Here is a 26,778-nt window from a genome sequence, read left to right as displayed (position 1 = left end):
GCAGTTTAGGAGTTTTAAAAAAATTACATTTTCTTTTAAAATAAAAGTAGAACCCTGTTTCCAAAACACTATTTCACAAAAGAATTGGAGTCTAATCCTACTGAACCCAGTTTCCTACTAGTTAAACTCTCTTCAAGATGTAAGAGATGAAGTTAGTTTGAGCTTCCTCTTCATCTTTAACATGTTATTAAAAGCATGATTTAATCCAGGTTGTGTGTTGAAAACTAACTTGCTACTATGGGATGACCTGAAAACCAAACCACACAATTTGAAACTTGCCATGGAGTAAAACTCGTCTCTAGCCCAGGCATTGCTCTGAAAATCTCATTCTCCAGTTGCTTTCTGTGTATGTGCGTGTGAGAGAGAGGGTGGGGAATGGGGTCATGGGGGGAAGGAGAGAAAAAGCAACAGTTGGAAACTTTGTTCAGAGCTTCACATTGTTTTGCACAACAAATCATGAACTTACCATTTCAGCCAAGAAAGCAGTAGGACAGTCACAAGGCTAGGGTTGACTGGTCTTCGCTCTTACAAATTCAACAAGGCAAAGGTTTTTTTCTTCTTCGTCTCAAAATGCTGATTGGGACCAATTTAATCCGCTAGCGAGCAGAACAAGTCTCTTGGAGGTTGAATCTGTAGTAGCGGAGGACAGGGCTGCTGTTGTGTTCTGGACTTTTCAAGAGAATTAATCCGACCACAGAATCAAAAGCCACTTACAATACAGTAATCAGCATGTTTTCAATCTGAAAGCCCTACATTTTCCTCATTTAAAAACCAAAGCACATTACTTTTTGTTTTCCCACAAGATCCTTTCATTTGCTGTTTTATTATATGGATTATACCTATTTGTGCTGAGTATATTACTACTGGCTGGACAAGCAACGAGGTGTAGAAGTGTCTGATCTGAAAGGGGCGGGTGGGAGATTTCCCTTGGTTGCAACAAATCAAGACAATGACACAAGAAACACTACTTGATAATGATGTTTGATGAGTAATTGATTTTGGTTGAGGCAGAGTGAATGTGTGAAGTTTTCTTTACATAAAGAGTACAGTTCACAGATTATGAATGGACTTTGACATGAAACAGTAGCTGGAAAAGTAAAATGATCAACAACAAAAGACTTAATAAAAATCTGGTACTTTGAGTATTCACTGAAATTAAGGTTCAGTGGCAATACATGTAAGGCAATATATGTAGAACAGAGAATAAATCTCAACCGCAACAGCATATTTTTAACTAAAATAATTATTTTTATACTTCATTATACTTGTACAATGTAAGCATTGCATTCCCTAAATGGGACCGCTGCATAAAACTGTCTTTTGCAACTAATTGAAAACAATTTGCAGTTTTGAATGTTTGTATCAATATCCAGTGAGTACAAAAGCCATTAACAACACATTATGTTCAAAGTCAAGCTACCATCTGTAAATCAGTCTTATGGTCAGGATCATATTATTGGAAATGTGCTTTGTCTGTATGCCTTCTCTATGTGTGTGTCAAAGAATGTATGTTGCATTGAAGATTGCTGTATATCAGAATGTGCTATGGAGAAATACTTTTGTTCCAGACAAGAACCCTAAATGGGTTGTTCTTAAAAATCTCAGAATCCCTGTATGTATTTTGTATTGATGTCCAGATAACTGCATGACTGAATATGAATGGTCAGAGATCGATAACAGCTGGAAATAAAGCAGTACCTCAGAGACAAAAAAAAAAGAGGGCTGGGAAGGGTTAAGGGCATATGATTTATTTCTCCCAGCTAATTCACCAACACATTCCACAGCAGAGGAAATGAATAAGAGAACCAAGGGCACCTGAAATGAAGAGGTAAAGCCTTCCATTCTTCCACATCTCTCGAATTAATTAGCTGGAAATGAGTTTTGTCAATGTTTTGGAAAGACCGAGTGGAGCAAGTAAAAATTGTGAGAACTAATCACGGTGAGAAACTTTTTTCCTCTTGCCTTTCTATTTTTACAGTTCAGAAACCTGGCCAGCAAGAACAATAAAGGGATATGTACTCAAATGAAGTGTGACTACATAATAAGCATGAATTAAAAGTCTAAGTTGCTGACTTATGAGAAAGCATACTAATGAAGTTTGGGCAAGGAGGGGAACAGACAATTTTCTTTTTAAGGTTTTTAATTCAGATATTTGGTTCATGATCAGTGTCAATGACCACTCCTGTAACTGAGTCCTTGCCTTTATTTACCAAATAACCAGCTGTGTCATGAGTCCAAGGTCGTACACAAACATTTCTTGCTATGTTCAGCTTACTGGATTTCTCAAAAATCTACTTGTGCTCTCTAAGATTTCAGAAAATGGTTGAATAAACGCTAATAATACTGGTTCTGACTACAAACTGTAGAACAGGCTTATTAGGAACAACAGATGAGTAGTAACAGAGGCAACAAAACAGAATACATTAGTTTAAAGACACATCTATTATTGTGTAAAAAATTTTTTAAAAAAAATTGACCCTTTGCCAATATATTGGACTGAAACAACTGACAGAATTTTACGGGCCTCGAGGTTGCCGGCTGAGAAGCGGAGAGGTTGGGGGAGCTGTAAAATGCAGCGAGTCACATTGGGAAGGCTCCCTGATACAGTCCCACCGCCAGTGCATTTTCCCAGCAGCGGGACCAGATGTGTAGCAGCTGAGGAGGTAGGCAGTGAATTGCATAATAAAAGGCCTTACTAAGGACTATCCTACAGGCCCACCAGCATTTTGTCGACTGCAGGGCTTAATGAAGGCAGCATCTTGGAGGATCCATAGCCCAAAGAGGGGGCCGTTGACAGGGAAGTCAGTCCTCGTAACCCCAAGGACCTTCTTGGAGAGGCTTCCCTTCCGGCCCTCAGCGCCCCCCTGAATTTTAAAATCCTTTTCTGGACACCTGTTGGAGGCTCTAGGTCTCCTGTCTCTTAATAGCCTTGGATGCACTGGTGATACGGCCGCTGTTCTCTGTGAAGTCCATCTTCCAATGAGAATAAAATTGTCAATCATGTTTCAGGGTTTTTAGCCATTTTTTCACAGAAAGCATTTTGGGGTTGGGGGTGATGGTGACAAGTTACTTTTAATGATTTTTTAAGAGTGTATAGTGTATTCGAGCACTTGTTTAAAAAGGGTGGGGATGATGTGTAATTAACACATTAATAAGCTGGCTTTGAAGGGGCTTCCTCCTAGATGTACATATGCAATTTCTTCTTAGCATTCAACTCTTAGCAAAGTCACAAATGGCATCTTATTTGACTGTGACAAAGGTAAAATATTCCTCCTTGCCCTATCTGCAACATGGTTGACCACAACAATCTCCTTCAATGTCTCCCCACCGCCATCCTGCTAGTAGGATTGCACTTGCAAGATTCCATTCTTATCAATTCAATCATAGCGTGAGAATCGCCTGCAGTAGCTTTTCTTCCTGCTTCTGCACCATTACCTCTGGTATTTCCCAAGGATGTATCCTTGATCCGGTCCTACTTCTCATCTACATGCTATCCCTCAGTGGCATCATCCTGAAATATAGCATCAATTTTCACATGTATGTTGACGACACCCAAGTCTCCCTCACCACCACCTCTCTTGGCCCCTCCACTGTCTCTAAATTGTTTGACATCCAGTACTGGATGAGCAGAGACACCCTTCAATGAAATATAGGGAATAACAAAGTCATTGACTTGGACCTCAGCCACAGACTCTGTTCATTAATTATTCTATGATATGATTGGTTCAGCCCTGTTAGAAGTGATCAACTTTGTTCAAAGTTGAGTTAGTACAGAAATTAGTTAAGTAGTTGATTTCAACAGAAACTAAAAAGTCAAGTCCATTAAGGGAGGCTTGTCAGAGTGTGGCCGTGTGGTTGCAATTAACTAGAAGCTGGAGTATTCGCTTTCACTTTTGATGTTAGATCTCAAATCTAAGTATTAACAGAACTTTTCACACTGCCTTCTCTGAAACAGGATAGTTTAATAACTTTAGTGCACTGAATGAATCTATAAATACACCTGTATTTTGGGACTGCCTTACCTTCCTGATTAAGGGGATGGAGTCACAGGATAAGAAAATAATTTTTCAAATGACTTTTTAAAAACAGGTTAATTTAAGGCAACTCATTTGTGATGATTGAGAGTCGGATCAAAGACAGTTTGAGGCCTGCTTCTTGTGATGTATATACACCTCAGGTTTAGGATTAGGACAGTACAAGCTGCTAACCTATGTTATCCTAATGTCCGCAGGCTTGCTTTGATTTAGTAATATGTCAGGGGAAGCTTATCTGAAGGCAACCAATTCTGTTCAGATGAGAGTCAACTGGCAATAAGCCCACTAACAGCAGATGTGATCCAACACCAGAAATCAACTACACTCTTACATGATCACAGTGGAGCGCATACATGTCAACTGCTGTGCATTCAGATGGAATTTTCCATGTGCTGCACTAAGCAGTTTTATTATTTTGTGTTATCCCACTGGAGGAGAATGGGATCACTTTTGGGATCACTTTTATAAAGTAATTTAATAAGCTACATAAAGCTTATTCCCAAGGGAAACTGTCTAAAAGAAAATGGGCAAATGGGTACATTGTGAATGCAAAAATTGAGAGAAACTGCTTCTCAGGGGAATATAGCTATAAGATACAGTTCTAAACTTGAAAGATTTGTAAAGGTTTCATCTTTTATCTCTCAGGCCTTATCAAAGGCTTATACCAAAACATTAAATCAGTTCTCTCTTTACAGAAGTGGCCTGACCTGCTGTGCATTTCCTCCATTTTTTGCTTTTATTTCCCTGTTTTTCTTTTTCTTTTTTAAATTTTTTTCTCTGGTAAACGTTTCATGGCTTGCACTTCCATCACTGAAACCAGCCACTTCCAGCGGAGAAGACAAAAAATGCCCAACATTTTCAGTGTATTAAAATGGCAGAAGACAGAGTAATTCTTAAAATATGCAGCAGATCACAGGTTAGAAAGATGAGGGGAAACCAAAACTGTAATAGGTTTTCAGACAATTTATTATACTCTGGCAGCAAGGATGGAAACTCCCTCAAGGCTTCAAAAGATAGACAGCAGTTGCAGCTGAAGGTAATTAACTTTAACTAAAACATTTCAACCCTAAAAGCTGTGATTTAAAAATATGGATTTGGAAGGTCAATATAATTTGCTCCTATTAATTTAAAGTCACTTTTTCTCAAAAATATTTGAATTATCTAACAGCTCAAGTTAAGCAAATAAAAGAGCACAGGTGTTATTTTTGCACAATTTTAGTGCAAATGAACAGATAATTCAAATTAAGCATTTCTAGATTAAGAACAGGTTGTACCTTTAATCAGTCCTGTGATGTAAAGTTTGTTCTGCTTATTGGTACTTCATTTATTGAAGTTATGGCATCTGCACCAGCTCAACTTGCCAGGTGGACGTGCAATGCAGGTGGGCTCACTGCCCCCTGCTTCTCAGAAAGTGCCTGCGCACTCTTCTGGAGGCAGTGAGTGCCAGGTAGGACATACTGATGCTATGTTAGATGAAGTCCCTCGTCCTAGCTTTGTGGTACTTCTGAATATTGCATGGAAAATGCTCACCATCACAGCTTTATCATCCTCGTGAAAAAATTGTATTAATTTACAAAGGAAGGATACATTGAATAAAGTCTCCTTTAGATTTTACTGCAGTTGCAGGAATTGAATATTACATGTATTCCCTCAGATTCACAGTGACTGAAGCTTGACAGCAGAGTTACTCGGAAAATGAGATTTTCTTTCCCCACTGTAGTGTGTACATGCTTTACAGCAACGAAGATGCCTACGGGATTGCATTCTCATGCTTATAGCAAACCAACATTAATGCTGAACCACGGTAACTGTCTATGGAAGGCAATTTGTGCTGATGCGCTAAACCCTCAAAACACGTCCTACCCAATGTAATTAGTATGTCTTTTAAAGACATGCACACATCCTTTGTTTAAAAACACACAAATACACTGTATCAAATAAGGTTGTTGAGATTTACCATTTAGCTCTTCTCAAAACAACTTTGAAAAACAATCGAACAGCATCTGCGAGAAGCTGAAGAAACATGCACCATCAGAACAGCTGACTTAGTGGTACTGATGCATCTTGAGCAATTGGCTATTCTGTATGTGTTCAGACACTGACTGCACAATCTACATTCAGCTAATAAGAGTCACAGTTCTGGGTGACAATACCAAGCCCAAGCATTTTGAAGCCTGCAAATAACGATAACCTTAATGAAGTCAATTTTCATGTTAAAGATAACTTGTTGTAAATATAATCACATTTTTGTAAAATGTCTCTACAATGAAGTCGTTTGGATACTGGCAAGCTTCAATTACCTAGAAAAAGAGAAGTTTTCAGAAAGTGGGTATTTTCAGAATGTTTAGTGAAGATACGGTGCCCCAAAATTGCATGACTGGGCATTGTTACAAATCAATTATCAGAATAGTATTGGAATTCCACTTCAAAGTACCATTAATGGCATGAAAGCTCAATGTTGACATTTAAAAATAGCATTACCCATTGAAAATGCTTACATGATAGTTTTCAACGAAGAGAGGGTTTTTAACAAAATTCTGGACATTCTGTTTGTTTAGGTCTGTGTTGTTGGTAAAATTAGCTGCTAAAAAATGAAGGTTGTGGTGGGGTCTGGTGTCAGGGTTTGCCAGCAAACTGAACAAGCAAGGCTGGTGCCCGAGGACAGTGGTTGGAATGAGGACTAACGCTAAGGTTTGGAGTCCAATGGTAAGGCTACTTACAGCAGGATTGGCACATGGCCCTGATGGAGCAAGGAGAAAAGCAAAATACTGCAGATGCTGGAATTCTGAAATAAAAACGGAAAAACCCAGCAGTTCTGACAGCATTTGTGGAGAGAGAAACAGAGTTAATGTTTCGAGTCTGTATGGCCCTTCTTCAGAGCACCGAAGGAGGTTTTCAAAGCTCTGAAGAAGGGTCATACAGACTTGAAACGTTAAATCTCTCTGCACAGGTGCTGTCAGACCTGCTGAGTTTTTCCAGCATTTTCTGATGGAGCAATATTGGGCAGAGTAAGGAAGAACAAGATGTTCAACAAAGCACAATGATGTGCAGCATGCAGGGCCTCAGTCCTAAGGTTGAAAGCAAATTGGAGGTTGCCAATGAACGACGCCTTAGATCAAAGCTGAACCTGGTTCCTAGATGAGTGAGCCATGGTGGATGGGAGACATGCAAAAAATTTAAATGAAATAGAAAAATGGCATATTAAATAGATATCATAAAAAAGCAAGATGATTACTTATTTAAAACTTACCTCCACCCAAGCAGAGAGGCTGTAGCATTGTGTTAGATGTGTTGGGCACATCCACCGATTATGGGGGGGTGTGGAGACTCTTTAGCTCCATCTATTGTTGCTGCAAGACAGGGATCTGCAATACTGCACTGTGAATTTTAGAATCAGAAACCCTTCTAAGTGCCACCTGCAGACATGGTAGATAACGGTGACACTGAATTGTTGATATTTTAATGTTGGAAGATCCCATACAAAATAGTTATTCCATCTCCTGAGTGGATCACCTAAGGCGTGTACTGATTAGTATTATCGATTGATTTGTGTGTATACATTTTGTTTAGCACACACTTACAGTTTCTCAATTTACTTTCTGAAATAGTTGGGATATGGGCTTTGCTGGCTGAGCCAGCATTTATTGCCCCTCCCTAGTTGCCCTTGAGAAGGGCATTATTGAGCAGACATTATTGAGCAAGCCTCAATTTCGATGGCCATTTCTCTTTTCCAGAATGGCTGTCTGCCTTATTAACATATTTAAATCAGACTCTACTTATTTTGGAGCTTGATTCAGTTAGAACCAGAGCTGCACATGCTCGGTCAATGGACTGACCGTAGTGCAGCCAAGCCAAAGGGACACCAGAGAACACTTAGTAAACATTACCTTTAATGTTTAACAAAAATGTTTTGTGGGACCAGCCCCTCACTATTCCCTGCTACTGGGGTGATGACTCAACTTTGTGCAGGATCCACCAGATTTCCCAAACTGATCAGTGAACTGTTAATGTCACTCATGATTGACAGGGGAGTGCAGGGAGGGAAGGAGGGAGTTGGATAGGGAGAGAACCATTGTTTTGACCTTTATGAAGCTAAATGGGTTGTATTTTCCGAACCTATCCTCTTCACCCATCACAATCTCACTTGCATTATAAACTTCAACATGACCCAACTTCTGTGAAAACGAGTCTCCTACTTCAGTATGTCTAAATTTCCTGCCTCGTAACGTGTGTATTTATTTTGGTAACTATCACATTGCAATCTTCTGCCCAAAGTGGCACTCAATCAATATAGAATGATATATTTATTTTTCTACATACTCAATGCATGCATGCATTGTTACACATGGGAGTCAATAGCAAGCACGATTTGGAGTGTGGGTTTAGATATTTCAAGAAAGAATGGGGAAAAAGGAGGGAAGTATGGGTGAAAAAGTAGGAAAGAAAAGGAGAGAAAAATGGGGAATGGAGGAAAGAATGGGGAAAGGGAGGAAATAATGTAGCAAGGGTGGGAAGAATGGGGTAAAGGAGAGGGAGAATGGGTAAAGGGGGGAAGAATAGGAAAAGGACAAGCAGAATGGGTAAAGGAGAGAAGAATAGGCAAAGGGCAGGGAGAATGGCAGCGAGGAAGAAGTGCACTGGAATGGGGCGAGGGGGGCCAAGGGAAAATGATTAACACAATATTGTCTTATGTTTTGACCTTTCCGGTAAAACTAGCCACCTCTTATTGAGTCATTTGTCTGGTTTGCACAAAGCATAGTAGTACTTTAGGTTCTCTGGTTCCAAGTTTCTTCACCAAGCATGTCTTTTGGCTCAAAATTCTACAGTGTAACTATAGACAATAACGCTCAATCCATCAGATCATGTATCCATATTCTTAACCATAGCCCTGAAAAAAAACATACCATTTCCCTACTGAAAGACATCCTTCAGCACAAACTATCAGCATCCCTTCCAATAGGGTGTCCAATTAGCAAGGCCTCTTTTAGTCTGACTGGCAGATGCAGCTGTTAGAACTCTGTTCTTCCTCTGCTTTTTGTGTTTAAAACATAGGTTTAAAAAAAATATATTTCAATAGGTCATTGCAAGCACTTCACTAAGCACATCAGTTATCAACACTAATGTAAGCAAAGTAGAAAAGAAAAAGTTGAAAGGCATTCTGTTTATCTATTTATGAGCGGCTATTTTTGTGTTTAATATTAAGTACACAACTGGCATCTGCTCATACATAAACACAAACACCAATTATAAATAGAAGCGGTCTGTATAACTGATTGTAGCCTTTAATTCTTTGAATCATCATCATAATCATATTTTTGTTTTACTGGCTACACATTTTGGGTAGATTTGACAAATCATTTCCCTACAAATACAATGCCTACTAAATAATTTCCATGATTTGGTTTTCCAACGTTAAATCCCACCCCACAGCTCTTTATTTAGAGCCTTTTTGAAATCTGCATTACATTGTTAAGGTATTTCATGTAGGTTTGATGCCTCTCCACCAAGTCCATGTTTAATATTTTAACATCTGGCATTGGCATTGTGTGATGTATAATTCAGAGTGATTTATTCTATAATCAGATTTCAATCCTGAATACTCTTGGTGGTTACCATTTTCTTGTACAGTTAATATTCTTATCGTTAGTCAAGTCTTCAACCTGTGTATCACAGTGCCGTGAAACACTCAATACCATTTCGGACTGATGAAAATCTAACAGATAATAAATAATATTTTGTGCTTTAAACAAAGACCCATTTTCCATAGTTGCTCCCTTTGTTCGTCAGTCTTATTTTTCTCTTGGCATGACAAATGACCGGAAAAACAGATCGATAAATCCTTATTGTGGCAATGTTTTCTGAACCTTTCTCACGATGAAGTTGAGCTCTTTCCCTGCGATTTCACGTAAAGTTTCCCATCTCGCTCTTCGACTTGTAATCCCATGTTGTTTAGCATAGCACTGTCTGCCACACCCTGATGTACCATTTGGGATATCACTTCTTGATTCTTCATATTCTGTTCTGTAAGGATTCGGATGGTAAAAACTGCCCATTGGCTCATAACTATGGTGCATGGAGTTAAGGAATATGACTTACAATAATGTTTTGATAGATAGCACAAAATATTTAATCAATATGTCGCCACCTCTAGCTTGTCGGAGTAATTTTGTCTAATGGCGGAGAAGCTACAGTGGCAATCATACATTCCCTAATAGACTAGATTCAAAGTCTTCCAATGATAAGATCATGCGATGTGGTTAAGTCCATTACTATTCCAACATAATAATGCAATTATTTTTCAACTTGCAATTGTTTGATTTGTATGTAACCTATTTATTAGAGGCCAAGAATATTTCGATGTTTTGATGTTCTGGAATACAATGATTTCCTTCTGATTCTCCCTGCTCTGTTCTGAGATTCCCTATTTGGGGACAACTATATTTATTTTAGTCAAGCTTACAGTAAGGCTGAAGTAGATTCAACAGACGTCAATAGAATATCATTCAGATCCAAGGGTCACCACTGGTAGTCACTTATTAGTGGAGGGCAGAAAAGACATCTTAAAATAAATTAGACTCATAGATTAATTTGAACTGCTGCTGTGGGGAGATGATGACGTAGTGGCAATGTCACTGGATTCGTGATCCAGAGGGCCAGGCTAATGCTCTAGGGACGTGGGTTCAATTCCCACCATGGCAGCTGGTGGAATTGAAACTTAATTAATAAAATCTGGGATTGAAAGTTAGTCTCAGTAATGGTGACCATGAAACTAACATGAATTGTCATTAAAAACCCATCTGGTTCACTAATGTCCTTTAGGGAAGGAAATTTGCCATCCTTACCTGGTCTGACCTACATATGACTTCCAGATCCACAGTAATGGAACTGAAATGTGTCAGCAAGCCACTTAGTTCAAGAATGGGCTACAAATGCTCCTTTGCCAGCAATGCCCACATTCCATGAAATAATTAAAAAAAGGATGGATTGTCTTATCTCAGAAAATTGTGGCTGAAAGCCCATACAGCATAAAAGTTCTTGGTGATTGAATCATATAGTGGTGAACTTTTGAAATCCCTAGGCTGTTTGCCCAATGCTCTCTAGGAGAAGGCTGCACCAGCTTTAACGGGATTGGGTCAAAATCACCCATAATGAAGGTCTGAATCTTTCTTCAAAATGTTTTTACCTTCATCAAACCTTCTGAAGAGTTACACAAGTATATTGGCTTGAGAAGTTGAACGCAGAGTATTCTGCTGACTTTTGCAGCGTGTTGCTGCATAATGTTTCTTCTGCTATAAAGCGGAAAACCTGGAGCTTTCCAACTGTTCTTCTGGACCATTGAAACATTATAGCAATTTACAGGTGAATTAAGGCTCAACAACAATATTTTTATTTTTAGTTGGACAAGCTTTACCAAATCCCACTGGCTATAAAGTTGTGACATAGTTAATGGCAATAAAAACAGTGTCTACATGCCTTGTCAGTCCTCAGGGAAGGTTAGTGCACATGTACAGGATGCAAAAACAACAACGAGTTAATGTTTTGAGTCCGTATGACCCTTCTTCAGGGCTCTGAAGGGTCGAAACGTTAACTTTGTTTCTCTCTCCACAGATGCCGCTAGGCTTGCTGAGTTTTTCTAGCATTTTCTGTTTTTACTTCCATGGATAGTTGTTTCTGGAATAGGTGACTAGCCTGTTGCCAGCGGCTATAGCTTGAGGGGTGCCACTCCACATGAAGCATGGCTGCCATAGGCATATCGGAAGGGTAGGTTGATAATCAACCTGCTTGGCCACGTTATGAACGCACCTTCCGTGGCCATCAAATCCTTGAGCGGGACTTCTAGCTCAGAGGCAGGGATGCTACCCACTGTGCCAAAATATCTCCTCTGAGTGAATAACTAGCTGTTTCTTAAACAAAAATGTACCACTTCATGTTGAACATGAATACTGTTGCTTCCTTACCAACTTCTTTACAAATATTAGCTGCACAGAAAATACCAACTACAGTATCAATTCAGGAACTTCCAGCATGACAGCATCCATGGAGTTTTCCAACTGAATTTGCAGTAAGAGCAGATGCCATTCCCCTATCTTGTTTTCCTCATTGACCCCACATTCACTGGCAGTAATTTGTGTCTTTACAGATTTTTTTGCAAAATAATAAAGCTTCAAAGACAATCATTTTTAAAAATCCATGTTAAATCACAGAAGCTGAATGGCAACTCATTGCACAAACGTGCAGAAACTGAAGAAGCCTGGTTACTTGCTGCCAACTCTTTAATGTTTTTTTTAAAATAAACTACCGTGGCAATTTTATTTTGACATCCAAACATTGACTGTCTTGGTCATTTTTTCCCTCCAAGTACCTGTGTGTCAAAAAGTAGGTTATGCATAAACATGAGGCTACTTGTTAATGCACTGTATTAAATTCAAACTTCGTGATCACTTTGAGCACAACAAAACATAAGTGCTACAAGAGATTAAAGGAAGTTCAACCTAACGTTCACATTACCCCCTTGTTCATCTTCCCACTGACAGGGAGAAAATAAAGCACACTGCTAAAAAAATCCCTAATCCTTCTGACACTTGAGCACCTCATTGTATACTGAGCCTCATGAAAAGCTACTAATGTTTCCACGGTTACTGCAAGCCAGGCCATGATCCTGTTTGTTTCCACTCTACAGAATGCAATAAATACACAAGAGCCAGGGGCTGGCGGGATATAGATCTAAGTTTCATTTAATGCTCTTATCCAAAACTAAACAAATCATATTCTTTTTACAATAGATATTTGGGTAGGAAAGGATGAATTTGCCATTTAACAGCCATCCATGAAAGACCAATGGAAGTCCCAAGATTCTCTCCACAAAATAGCACCTTTAATATAAATATCAATGTGGGTAGATGATAAATGTCAAGAACTAGTTTCTTAAAAGAAAAGAAGCAGAAACGATTGTTTCATGTTCACCGATTCAAGTTAGAAGCCATCTGTGGAACAATGTAGTCAACTTTCTAACTTCGCACAATGAAATACCATGGAAACGGATTGCTCATGCTTAAAGAGGGAGGGGGGATTGGGGGGGTTGCACTTCGAAGCCAAAAAAACTTGGCTGCCTTTTCTGTTAATGAACTAAACTGCTCTGTAGCATAGCAACAAAAAATAGATAAATCTAACAGAAGAAAAACAATTATTTCCCCAGTTGTGGGCACATTCAGTTACAGTTTCTTAATGCAAGCTGTGATTTAATACACGTAGGAAGTTCACCATTTCTGCTGCTCCAACGAAGAGAATTTTCTTGCTTCCATTTAGCTGCTGTGAACTGCTACTTAGGGAAATTGCAACCTGTATTCAGGCAAAAACTACAAAGGAACTCTTATCCATTAATTTAAATGACTGCTTTGCTCATTGTATGTAAATGCACAATGGACGAGTTAGCACCCATAATCTTATGAGCACATGAAGAGGATCATATTTGAAAAGACTATCAATCAGCAATAGAACATAACCTCTCTTCATACTAATATATATTTTCATACTTGGAGTTAAAGAAAGTGCCACATGAGGTGCCACGTGAGCTAAACTTAAGTTCTGATGTGTGGGGGTGAAATGGGAAGAAGGGCAACAAATTGGTTCAAGGACTGTAAACAAAAGCTGATTTTAAAAGTGTAGCTTCTCAATAACATCTGGTCGCATGTCAGGTGCCCAGGTTCAGTGATGGGACCCCTTCTATTCAATTTATTCATCAATGAATTGAAGCAGGGCATTGGCAGAAAGCAGTCATGTTTACAGATGACAAATTATATAGCAGAGACAGGATCAAATAAGAGGGAAAAAACAAAAAATAAGAGGGAAACAGATTGGAAGAACAATCAATAATCACCTCCTAAATCTTAACTGAAGTTTTCTGAATGACCTCACCCCTTCCTAACTCTGTAATCTCCTCCAGCCTGATAACTGTCTGAGATTTCTATGCTCATGTGTCATCTACTCCTCGTCTCTTTTTCTTTTATGTTTTGGTAATATCTCCTTTGCAGCATCTTGTATACTCTCTTTCATGTTTTTCCATTTTCTACAGAATAATGAGAGGTCTCAGAAGAAATAGAAGCAAATGGAAAAACTTCCTCTGGACCCATCTTTTATTTGTTTACTTGTCTCATTACCATCTCATTTTGTCCTGCACCATCATCCCTTTTGCCATTTAATCTCTTCGGTCCTGCACTCTATCAAAGGCCTTCACTTTTGTTCTACCCTCCCCTCCCCCTGCCTCTGCACTTGTTTAAAATCTTCCGGTTCTGATGAAAGGGTAATGACCTAAAACATTAACTTTGCGTCTCTTTCCACAGATGCTGAGTATTTCTCACCTTTCTGTTTTTATTCCACTTACACAATACAGTATTACCTTTACGCCTCAGACTTGGAATTGGATCAATTACATTAATTCCTTCCTTAATGATGTATTTGCATTCCTGAAAAGTGCAACTTAACATGAAACAACGTTAAGTGAATCAGATTTAACAATTATAACCAATGTAAAGTCTGTAGTTAGGATCTGTAGGACCTTTCTCATTGGAAAAAATATTAAAATATTATCCCCTATAGATTGAAATACTTTACATTGCTAAATTCGTATATTCGTAATTAAAATAACTATAAAATAAATTTAAAAATAAAAATAAATATGCTGACTCTTTCTACTTACCTCCTGCCCATCACTTCCCTCCCCCGACCTTGCGGTCCGCCACCTCTCCCCCTCCCTGACGCTCTGGCTCGCCACCTCTCCCCCTACCCAACCCTCCTGCGTGCCACCTCTCTCCCTCCCCGACCCTCCAGCTTGCCACCTCTCTCTCTCTCTCTCTCCCCAACCCTCCAGCTTGCCACCTCTCTCTCTCCCCGACCCTCCAGCTTGCCACCTCTCTCTCTCTCCCCGACCCTCCAGCTTGCCACCTCTCTCTCTCTCCCTGACCCTCCAGCTTGCCACCTCTTCCTCTCCCCGACCCTCCGGCTCACCACCTCTACCGTTCCCAGAGTCTCCTGCTTGCCACTTCTCCCGTCCCTGACCCTCCAGCTTGTCACCTCTTCCCCTGCCTGATCTTCTGGCTTGCTGCCACTCCTGCTCCTCTTACCTCATGGTTACCGTTGATTGTGCTTGCTGAACCTCCCTCTTGCTGATCCTCCATCTCACTGCTTCCCTCTCCCAAGGGAAGGTTAGTGAGGGAAAAAGTCAGGAGTAACTGGGAGGGTCAGTGAGAGACAAGGTTGGCGAGAGTGAAGATCAGCAGCGACGGGGAGGGTCGGTGACAGGGAAGGTTGGCAGGAACCAGGGAGGTGAGGGAGTGGGATGGGGAAGCTCCAAAATGGCACCAATTGGGTTATGTTATGCTATGTCAGAGCCAGTGCAAAACTAATCTGATGAAGCAAATGTGTTTTACAACCTTTCAGAGATCACTGAATGCTTTTAAACTAATTTAGCTCTACCTCCCAAAACAAAAACATCTCTCTGTAATGCCATCATTACAAGAATTACAGATGTCACATCTCTAGTCCTTTAGCCAAGTAAGCCCACCTGCTGTTTTATGATCTTACCTTTCTAGCTGTTAACATCTTAAGTCAACATGGCCCCAACCTTTTAATAGAATCGAAGCTTATTTTAATTGCATTTATCCAATTTTCTACAGTTAAATCTAAATTCCGAAAACTAAAATTTATATATTAAAACACACAAATCATCAACAAGATATTCGCAATAGCTTCCAGCTTATTTGAAAACTGAGTGCTGAAAAATTCTCAGGGTGATAACACATTAAGTTAAAGTGAGAATTACTACTACTTTAAGAAATAGAAATTAGTCAGCTTTGGAACAGCCAATAAACTGATGATAAGACCATAAGACGTAGGAGCAGAAGTAGGCCATTTCGCCCATCGAGTCTGCTCCACCATTTAATGAGATCATGGCTGATCTGATAATCCTCAACTCTACTTTCCTGCCTTTATCCCATAACTCTTGCTTCCCTTACTGATTAAAAATCTGTCTATCTCAGCCTTAAATATACTTAATGGGCAGCCTCTACAGCCCTATGAGGTAAAGAATTCCACAGATTCACTACATTCTGAGAGAAGAAATTCCTCTTCATCTGTGTCTTAAATGGGTGGCCCATTACTCTGAGATCATGCCCTCTGGTCCTAGACTCTCCCACAAGGGGAAACAACCTCTCAGCATCTACTCTGTCAAGCCCCCTAAGAATCTTATATACTTCAATAAGGTCACCTCATTCTTCTAAACTCCAATGAGTACAGGCCCAACCTACTCAACCTCTCCTTATAAGAAAATCCCTCCATACCTGGGATCAACCTAGTGAGCCTTCTCTGGACTGCCTCCAATGCCAGTATATCTTTTCTTAGATAAGGTGACCAAAACTGTTCACAGTGTTCTAGGTGTGATCTAACTAGTGCCTTGCATAATTTTAACAAAACTTCCCTATTTTTATACTCCATTCCCTTTGAAATAAAGGCCAACATTCTATTTGCCTTCCCTATTATCTGCTGAACTTGTATATGAGCTTTTTGTGATTCATGCATGAGGATCCCCAAATCCCTGTGCTGCAGCTTTCTGCAGTCTTTCGCCACTTAAATAATATTCAGCTCCTCTGTTCTCTCTATCAAAGTGCAAAACCTCACATTTTCCCATATTATATTCCACCTGCCATGTTTTTGCCCACTCAATTAACCTGTCTATAGCCCTCTGTAGACTCTTTGTGTCATCCTCATGACTTGCCTTCCCACCTATTTTTGTGTCATCCAAAACTTGGCAATAGTACATTCACTTTCCTCATCCAAGTCATTAATATATATTGTAAATAATTGTGGCCCCAGTACTGATCCCTGTGGTATTCCACTAGTTACAGGTTGCCATTCTGAACATGCCCTTCCTTATCCCAACTCTGTGTCTTCTATTAGTTAGTCAATCCTCAATCCATGCTAATATACTTCCCCCAACATCATGGGCTCTTATTAAGTAGCCTTATATGCGGTACCTTATTGAATGCCTTTTGGAAATCCAAATGTATTACATCTACTGGTTCTCCTTTATCTATCCTGCTTATAGCCTCCTCAAAGAAATCCAATACATTTGTCAGGCATGATTTCTCCTTCATGAAGCTATGCTGACTCTGCTTGATTACATTATGCATATCTAACTGCTCTGCTATTACATTCTTCATAATAGGCTCTAACATTTTCCCAATGATGGATGTTAAGCTAATTGGCTTATAGTTACCTGTTTTTCGTCTCCCTCGCTTTTTGAATAAGGGTGTTACATTGGCAGCTTTTCAATCCTCTGGGACTATTCCAGAATCTAAGGATTCTTGGAAGATTACTACCAGTGAATCCACTATCTCTGTAGCTTATTTCTTTAATATCCTAGGATGCAACCCATGAGGTTCAGGGGGCTTATTGGCATTTAGTCCCATTAGCTGCTCTAGTGCTTTTTCTCTAGTGATAGTTAATGTATTTATTTCCTCCCCCCACCTTTTGCCCCTTGATTATTTAGTATTTTTGGAACACTATTAGTGTCTTCTACCATGAAGACTGATGCAAAGTATTTATTCAACTCCTCTGCCATTTCCTGGTTCCCCATTATTATTTCCCCAGCCTCATTCTCTAAGGGACCTATGTTCATTTTGGCCTCTTTCTTCCTTTTTATATATTTAAGGAAGCTCTTATTGTCCATTTTTATATTGCTTGCTAGTTTACCCTCAAAGTTTATTTTCTCCCGCTTTATTATTTTTTGGTCATCTTTTGTTGGCTTTTAAAACTTTCCCAATCCTAAGGCTCACCACTAATCTTTGCCACTTTGTATGTTTTTCCTTTCAATTTGAAACTATCCTTGGCTTTCTTGGTTAACCATGGCTGGTTTATCCCCTTCCCAGAATCCTTCTTCCTCACTGGGATATATTTTTGTTGTGAGTCATGAACTACTTTGTTAAACGTCTGTCATTGTTCATCAACCGTCTTTTCTGTTAAATTCCTTTTCCAGTCCACTCCAGCCAATCTACCCTCATTCCATTGTAATTACCCTTATTTAACTTTAGCACAGTTGTTTCCGACCAAAGTTTCTCTCTCTCAAATTGAATGCTAAATCCTACCATATTATGGTCACTGTTTCCTTGGGGGATCTTTTACTCTGAGATCATTTATTAAACCTGCCTCATTATACATTACCGCGTCCAAAATAGCTTGATCTCTGGTTGGATCCACAATATATTGTTCTAGGAAACTGTCCCAAATACACTCTATGGGCAGGATTTTGCCCTTGGCGGGGGTGCTCGGCGGGGGCAGTTGGGAAGCTGACCACAATTGGCTCTGCAGCACGATTTCATGCGGCAGGCCAATTAAGGCCCGCCCTGCATGGATCACCAGCGGCAGCACTGAGCGCTGCCTGTGCGGGCGGGGGGAGGAGGGAGAGCCGGGCCTAATGTGCAGTTCGTGTATTCGCGAGAAAAAGCGCTTCAATCTCCCTGAGGCACAGAGCTACCTCAGGGAGACTGAAGCGCTGTGTAAAAAAAATAATGAACAGAGTAAAATTTAATAAAATATCCTCTCATGTGACTCTATAACATGAGCTGGGACATGTTTTTAATTCAAAAATAAAGTTTTTATTTATTGTTTATTTGCTTTAGGAAAGCTCATCCCGCTCGTGGTTGACGTTTCCTAAAAAATGTAAAGGCCGCTTGGCCTTTCGCCTGCCCGCCAACCGTTAGGTTAGGCGGGCAGCGTAAATTTGAATTTAATAGGCCTTTTAATTATCAGCGGGCGCGCAGCCGTCTTTGGTGCGTGCCTGCCAAACGAAATATTGCGAGACTGCGCGACGATGTTGGGACACACGCCTGATGTCCTTGCATGCCATTTTACGCTCGGGTATTTCAGGCGCGTGCCTGCACGCCAATCGTAATATTCTGCCCTATGAATTCTTGCTTGTGGCTACCTCTGCCAATTTAATTTTCCCAATCTACATGAAAATTAAAATCACTCATGATTAATTTACTGCCTTTTTTACATGCCCTCATTTTCTCCTGATTTATTCTCTGTCCTACAGGATAGCTACTGTCGGGGGCCTATAGACTACTCCCACCAGTGGCTTCTCCCCTTGTTTTTTCTTAGCCCACCCATATGGATTCTACATCTTCCAATCCAAGATGATTTCCTGCTATCATACTTATTCCATCTTGTACTAACATAGTTATCCTACCACCCTTTCCTTCCTGCCTGTCCTTTTGAAAAGTCACATACCCCGGAATATTTTGTTCCCAGCTTTAATCTCCTTATAACCATGTCTCCATAATGGCTATAAGATCATACCTATTAACCTCTGTGCCGTTAATTCATTTATCTTGTTCCGAATACTACATGCATTTAAGTAAAGAGCCATTAATTTTGCCTTTTTACCATTTTTTCCCCCTTTGACCCTATTTGCTGCTGTTTTTTAATTTTTGTACACTCTGTCCCTTCCTGTCACACTCTGGGAATCATTACCCAAATAGCTGTCCTGCAATGTTGCCATATCCTTTTGCTTTGTAAGCCTACGTATCCCCTCTCCAGACCCCTCCCCTCCTCTATTTAGTTTAATGTCCACTCTACAGCCCTAGTTTTCGATTCGCAAGGACACTGGTCCTAGTACAGTTCAAATGAAGCTTGTCCACAGGAACAGCTCCCTTCTACCCCAGTACTGGTGCCAGTGCCCCATGAACTGAAACCCATTCCTCCCACACCAACCTTTGAGCCACACATTTAACTCCTTGATTTTATTTACCCTATTCCAGTTTGCCCGTGGCTCAGGTAGTAATCCTGAGATTACTACCTTGGAGGTTCTGTTTTTTAATTTACCGCCTAACTTTTCAAATTCTTTCAGTAGAACCTCCTTTCCAGTACTATAAATGTCGCTGGTACCAACGTGGACGACACTAACTGGATTCCTCCCCTCTCCCTTCAAGTTCTTCTCTAGCCCTGAGGATTTATCCTTAACCCTGGCATCAGGCAGGTAACATAGCCTGCATTGCAGATGCATTGCATAGCACACTTGTAAACCATGCTTAAGATTGAAGTTATTTACCAAACAACTTTACAATGAAGGTGAGGTACAATTCGGATGATATCACTGAAAAGCAGCACTGACAAATCACGCAGCCTAACAGCTTAACAATGAAGATGAAAACTTTAAAATAGTTGATACAACAAACCTGTTCCAATAAAAAGAAACACCAGACATTAAGAGAAGCTATCCTCAAAATTACAAGAATGCTTCAAACATAATCTGACCTTGTCTTATCAGTAACCTTATCTTGTCAGTCATCGCCTGTCTCTCAAAACTGTTCTTAATTCCAGTGGAAAAAAAAGGGATGGACTGATGCAACAATGACTCAACAATTGCCTCATATCATCTGCACATTAGTTCTATCGTAGCACCAGGAACACATTAAATGCCTAGGGAAGCACTGGCCCATTTGAATGTTCACAGGTGTCAAACCACTCATTTTAAAAATCTTTCAGATAAAATAAATTTAAGAATTTTTTTTGCTATATCAGGAAAGCACATTTTGTAAGTTGAGCATTTTGGATTTTTTTTCTTTAAGTCATTTAAACTTAATTATTAAATGCAAAGTTTCTAAACTATTCTTCATGCTGTTTTGGCACAACAAATTATTCATCTGAATTCTAGAAAGAATGGAAACAAGTTTTGAACAAATGTGTGTTACAATGAGGAAGGTCTAACTGGATTCATCAAAAAATAATGGAAACACAAACAGTGACACTTGTCTAACTGGCAGAACCAAATTAATTATAGTGAATGACTGGTGTATCAAGTATTTTCTGGATTCAGTTTCCTTTTTCAAAGCTTTAAAATTGCATCAAAGTTACTACTATTTTTCAGTCCAAGATTTCACGCCTTCAAAAACAGGAATGTCCCCAGAGTAAAGGCAATTATAGAAAATGGCAGCATTTCTTAAGGCTATCATCACAAATGTTTGCAACTATATAGGTTTATTCAGTGATTTGGGGAATGTTGTAAAACTGGTCCAAGACTGACTTTCAGCCTGATATTAATTGAGGCCTAACAGCGATTCAGGCTGAGCATTTGAATCCACATGATAAATTGTAGCTAAGCTGGCCTTTAACATCAGAGAGTCACTGTACTTACAAAAGACAATCTGAATAATCATCACTTATGTGCAAAGTTCATTCTTTTAGTTTGAAAGTCCACTGTATATAGATGATACATAACAAGCAGCTAACAAGGGAACAGAGGAATGCTTCTATGGAAATTGGAGTCATTTTATACCAGCAGGGGGAAATTAACCATTTATATCAAAGAAGTATCTAAAAAGTACTGATGTAAGATTTATTCCACCATTAACATGATAAACAGTGATATTGCTATTGTTAAATAATTTCTTTAAGTATTCACAAGAGAAAGATATACTAACTTGCTATCCAGGTCTGCAGTGCTCCCAATATCTGAGACCAATGCCTGAATTTTCACCACGACAGAGAGGGTCTGCGGTGTAGCTGAAATGGTGCCGGAGGCCTGAATCCCTAAGTCCTGCCCTCAAACCTGGCACCCACCATTTTTAGTAGCACTTTGGCCAAGTGTGATTCACGGAGGAAGCTGCACATATAAAACTGCAGCTGCCTTCAGTCAGATCTGATTTTCATCAACAAGGATTGTGAAATACAACTTGTGCGCTCTAGGTTTATCAGAAGATGATGTAAAGTTTGCGGAGTTCTTTAGAGAGGTAAGGTACCCTTTTGGATAGGTCCAGGGACCTGGAATAATGCTGAAAAGTTGCAGCAACTGCCACAGAAGTGGCAAAAAAACAATCACAGGTGTGAGACTTTCAACCAAAGGAATTGAAGGGTGGGGCTATTGGCTTGGAAGGGCAACATTTTTTGCCCCTACTGACTGGCGCACCCAGGTGACAGTAAGGACAGTATGCCAGGGAAGGGAGCAGTGCGCATTGTGCCAAAGAAGAGCCAAAATGAGGTTGGCACCTTCACACATTCACAACATAGAAGCCAGCTAAAGTGAGGTGAGAAGGGTCTACCGATCTTGGAGGTCATATCTCAATATGAATGAAATGCATTGCAGAAGGCAGCTCAGGTAAAGCCTTGAAGTAGTCGCTGACATATGTGGCATGGTCAACAACATCTTGAACCACAGTCTGTTGATCTTCATGCCCTGCCAGTGGCTGTCAAGGTTACCATGGCTCTGAACTTTTTTGCATCAGGCTCTTTTTCCAGGGCTCAGCAGGAGACCTCACTGGAATATCACAGTAGGCCGTGTACAGGCGGTCACTGATGCCCTGTTTGCTTGTGTGGGGGAAGCAATATAACTTCCTGCTGGATGTGGTGTCTCAGTCACAGAGAACCACAGGTTTTGCAATATTAGCAGGCTTCCTTCAGGTGCAGGGGCTTATCAACTGCACCAACATTGCCATAAAGGCTCCAACTCATCAGCCTGATACCTTCATGAACCGAAATTCCTTCCATTCCCAGGATGTGCAGGTAGTTAGTGACCATTGCAAGGTTTTCCCGCAAGCCCATGCAAGGTTCCCTGGTAGCTGACTCATTCATACTGAGGAATTCCCAGTTGTCTCAGCTTTCGCAAATGCCAACACAGGTCCGTGGTTGGCTTCTGGGGGATAGGGAGGTGGCTAATGACCGCCATTACACGGCCACAAATGGAGCCCGTACGGAACTATAGCAGCAGCTATGTGGTGACCCAGATTACAATAGAGCTGTCTATTGGCATTGTCAAAATGTGCTTCAGGTGCCTTGGTCGTTCAGGTGGATCTCTACAGTATTCCGCTGCAAGAGTGTCCCGAATAGAAGTGTCGCGCAGTGGCAGGACCTACAACTGGAAGGGGAAGAAGCCCAGCCCAGAACTGCAACATCTGAGGAGGGGATGATGAGTAAGATGAGGAGGAGGAGGAAGATGAGGATGAGGGAGATGAGGAGGAGGAGGATGAGGATGTCCCTGTCTATTCTCAGGGATCTGACACAGAGGAGGAAGAAGAAGAGGAGGGCAGCAATGGCAGAGTAGCTGAGGGGCATGCCCTTGTAGCCTTGGCTGAATCTTTGCCAGAGGGGGTCATCGCCAGAAGCATTGTAATCCAAAATAGATTCATCTAGGGTTCTGAAACCTCACGCTTACCATCAGGCATTCCCTGATGAGCAGCGTCCACATATTAAACGTTTCACATGAAAGCCACACTTCCTTAGGGAAATGTCCATCCTTGACAAAAGAGTGTTATGACACAGCAGTTGGTAAAGGCTGTTATTTAAAATCCCAGAGGGAAACTTTAAACAATTGTCATAACCTATATTTTCAAGTGGTATGTTTGAGATGCAGCTTTAAATTCAGGAATAAGATCACCAGTTCCCGAGAGGTTTTTATATCAAACTACATAAGACATTTATTAATTTACACAAGTTAAACAAATACACCTGGCTACAAATTACTATCATAACTTTTTAACAAATTCCCAAACTAATCTCCACTAAGGCAACGACAACCCAAAGGCTTTAAGCAGTCACCAGGCAAAGCATTTTCACCTTACAAATTCAAAATTAAGTTCCTTTTGCTTTGGTTCTTTGCAGACAATTGTAGGCTTACAGCTGCTTTAATGTTACATGCCTCTGCTCCGCACACACAAAACTGCTTTCTGTTATACCCAGCACTTCTCTTCGCATGTAAATTCTCATTGTATCATCAGGCCCTTTGAACTCCACCTCCTAACAATAAAACCCCTTTCATAGTATCAATTTTATTAGTAATATAAACATTGATTGGTGTCTCCTAGCTAGGTGCAAGGTTTCATCCCCAGTCTTTGACTGCTGTATTCAACAAAATGCAAATGTCCTCTACCTGTGTTTACATCTCAAAACTACTATACATCAAAGCACCCAGACTAGCTGGCTTTAATCCAATTAAAACACACAGACACATCCACAGACTAAACCTCTATTAAAAAAAAACTTCCAATAACATTATATACATTAATAGCTTCATGAAAAGAGAAAGATACAGATGTGAATCGTCACTTGGACCTCTATGTGTCTGCGCCTAACATCTCACCTTGCCAGAACGCAGCAGGTTGTGGAACCATTTCCTGCACTAGATCCACAATCTTCTATGTTCACCTGTGGCACTAACTGTTGCTGAGATTTCTGTCCACGCCCTCTTTATGACTGCGGGAGGGTTGCGCCGGGCAACTGTTTACAAGATCTCTTTGCACTTTTGCACCTCCTCCACCAGAATCTGGAGGTCCTGGTTACTAAAAAGTGCTGAACCTCCCACTCCTTCTGAACCCTCTATTTGGTGCGACATTCTGACAGTACAAATTTAAAACGGAAAGGGCCGTGAGGCATGCAGCTTACAATGTTCTCAAACATATTTGTGCACTTATGTGCTCTAAACATGTTCTCTATCTCTTCAATAAGTACTGTTGGGAGGGAGGAATGGGACCGCACAAATGCATGGCAGCCTGGATGTTGCTGCTGTCACTCCTAGATGGGTTGCAGTGCCCAGCTACTAACCATCCTACTGGTTTACTCCCTCTGCATCATACTGTTATGCCATGCAAGTGTGCAGCTGTGAGGGACCTGGTCAAGGGTCAGTTGAATGGGAATACCCGACAGATGGATGCAAGAAGGTAGGTGGACAGACTAAGGACCATGGCAATTGCACTGTGTAACAGATATCCTCTGAGTTAATGCAGAAGTAACCTGTGTTAATGCAGGCTATCATTAGCTAGTGATGCCAAGATGCTGCCATCTCCATGGCGGTATCTTGAGATGCCTTTCCATGTTTAAGTGGTTCAGTGAATAGTCAACAGCAGTTGTAACTATTTTTTCCTGTGGAAAGCCCATGATGGGCCATCTATTCCAGGGTCAGCAACCAGTTACACAACTGTTAGAGTATGCATTCACCTGACTGCTCAATGACGTCTCCTCCAAGGCACGGTTGCAACACCATTGACTTCCTTCCTCACAAATGGACCTCCTTACTGGCTTGTTTTTTTATTTATGACCGAGTCACTCAACCCATGCGTGGCCTGCCTCCGCCTCTACACTACTTCTGGCATTTGCAGGCCCGACTCCCATTACACCCCGCGCCCCGGAACAAAAATTAGATTATCCGGAGCACTTTCTCCTGAGTAGGGTTTGCAGAACTGGGAATTTGGGAAGGAAAATTCAAACCCAAGTGCAAATTAGCATGTTAGAGGTATTTGATAAATTTAAACACTCAAAATCAACAAATTCCTTGAGTATACACCACAGCTGTTGAATGAGGTCAAAGAGGAAACGTGTTTAACACTATTATCCACCTACATTTAGTATTTAACACTATTATCTATCTATGCAGTTATCTACCTATATTTAGGAGAAACAACATCAATCCAGTTGCCTTTGGGTCAATCAGCATATCAATTTTAAATATTTATTTTCTCGGCATGTGGGCAACGCTGGCAAATCTGTACTGATTGTCCAGTCCTCTGAGAAGAAGGAGGTGAGTCTTGTCCTTGAACCACTTTAATTAGTTCAAAGTCAGCCAATAAGGTAGATCTGGAAGTGGTTAGTGGAAATGAGTGAAAAGTAAATTTGAAACACATCAGAATGACATTTTTTAATTCAAGTTGTGATAAATATTAGGAATAATCTGTTGTCAGAGTAGTAGAAGGAAAATACAATAGGATTGTTCAAAGCTGGAAGAGCTATGTAGTGTTTTAATGTGCTTTTTCTACTCAATGATTTTGATCCCGTATGGTTCAGAATACCTGTTATATCATCGGTGACTTGAATAACTCTGAAAATAAATCATTGATGATGTCTTTGTGCATGCATATCTTATGCAGATGAAATAACATTTTCTGTTTCATTAGCCTAGCTTATATGACCTCTGTAGATCAGCTGGTTTTTCTGAAGCCCAGTGAAAGAGTAATTACACAATATAAGCAAAATTGTGTGACTAATGTGGTTCGTTGTAAGAGTTAACACAATTACATCAGGACAAAAATAAAGAATTAAGGTGCCCAATTTCTTCCTGAACCCAAATCCCCATCATTAGAGGGCAAAAATGCAGGTCTCAACTGAACCTGTGCCATGCAAGACCCAACATGATGGCCTTGGTTATTCTTTTTGAACTTACTACGACCATAATCATATGTCTAATCAACCAATTTCCTGATAACATAAAATTGTACGAACACAGTTGAATGAACCGGTTGAATGATGTCATCCATTTGTGGAAGTCTGAGAGACCACTAACACAACAATATCGTGTGTACTGAACAATCCAGTAAACCACAAGAACAGACATCTATCTATTTGCATTGTATAAATGTGGGCTTTATGGTTTACCAACAATACATATTTGCACAGTCAAGTAAACAACTGGGAAGAGATGCGTATTTTTTGTGCAATGCACTTAATCTGGTAAAAACACAGCCACAATGAAATGACCAACCAATAATACAACACAATCTGATTTATCATCACCTCTTGTAATAAAAATTCTGTTATCTCTCCATCTAGAAAATCTACATCCCAATGACAAGGTCTAGTTGGACCCAACAGATTAACCAGTAAATCGCTAATACAATCATACAAAATAACTTCTAAGGGTTAAATGGATAGCCCCCGAAAACCAGCACAGGGTTCGCATTGCACGGTTAACCTGTGCCCATTGATTACA

The 26,778-nt window shown here is 40.3% G+C and overlaps 1 protein-coding gene across 5 annotated transcripts in view; it reads right to left on the bottom strand.

Annotated features, from left to right (window-relative positions):
* Window positions 1–1,384: 1,384 nt before the first annotated feature.
* atxn10 (ataxin 10) overlaps window positions 1,385–26,778 on the bottom strand; it is a 264,516-nt gene continuing 239,122 nt past the window's right edge. Inside the window, exons 11-13 of one of the 5 annotated variants that reach the window (XR_013580227.1) lie at window positions 9,899–10,097; window positions 5,992–6,047; window positions 1,385–3,511 (exon numbers count right to left, since the gene is read on the bottom strand). Coding sequence is in view for 4 of the 5 variants with exons in the window: in XM_078568304.1 (XP_078424430.1) it covers window positions 9,904–10,097 (194 nt within the window). In the remaining variant the exon portion in view is untranslated. Of the gene's footprint in view, window positions 3,512–5,988; window positions 6,048–8,904; window positions 8,923–9,180; window positions 10,098–26,778 lie in introns of those variants that run through there. The other 4 variants (XM_078568304.1, XM_078568303.1, XM_078568305.1 and 1 more) reach the window with 4 other exon arrangements.

Source organism: Cetorhinus maximus, chromosome 22, assembly GCF_964194155.1.
Source record: "Cetorhinus maximus chromosome 22, sCetMax3.hap1.1, whole genome shotgun sequence".
Classification (NCBI taxonomy): Eukaryota; Metazoa; Chordata; class Chondrichthyes; order Lamniformes; family Cetorhinidae; genus Cetorhinus; species Cetorhinus maximus.
This window is presented reverse-complemented; position numbering and strand designations above follow the sequence as displayed.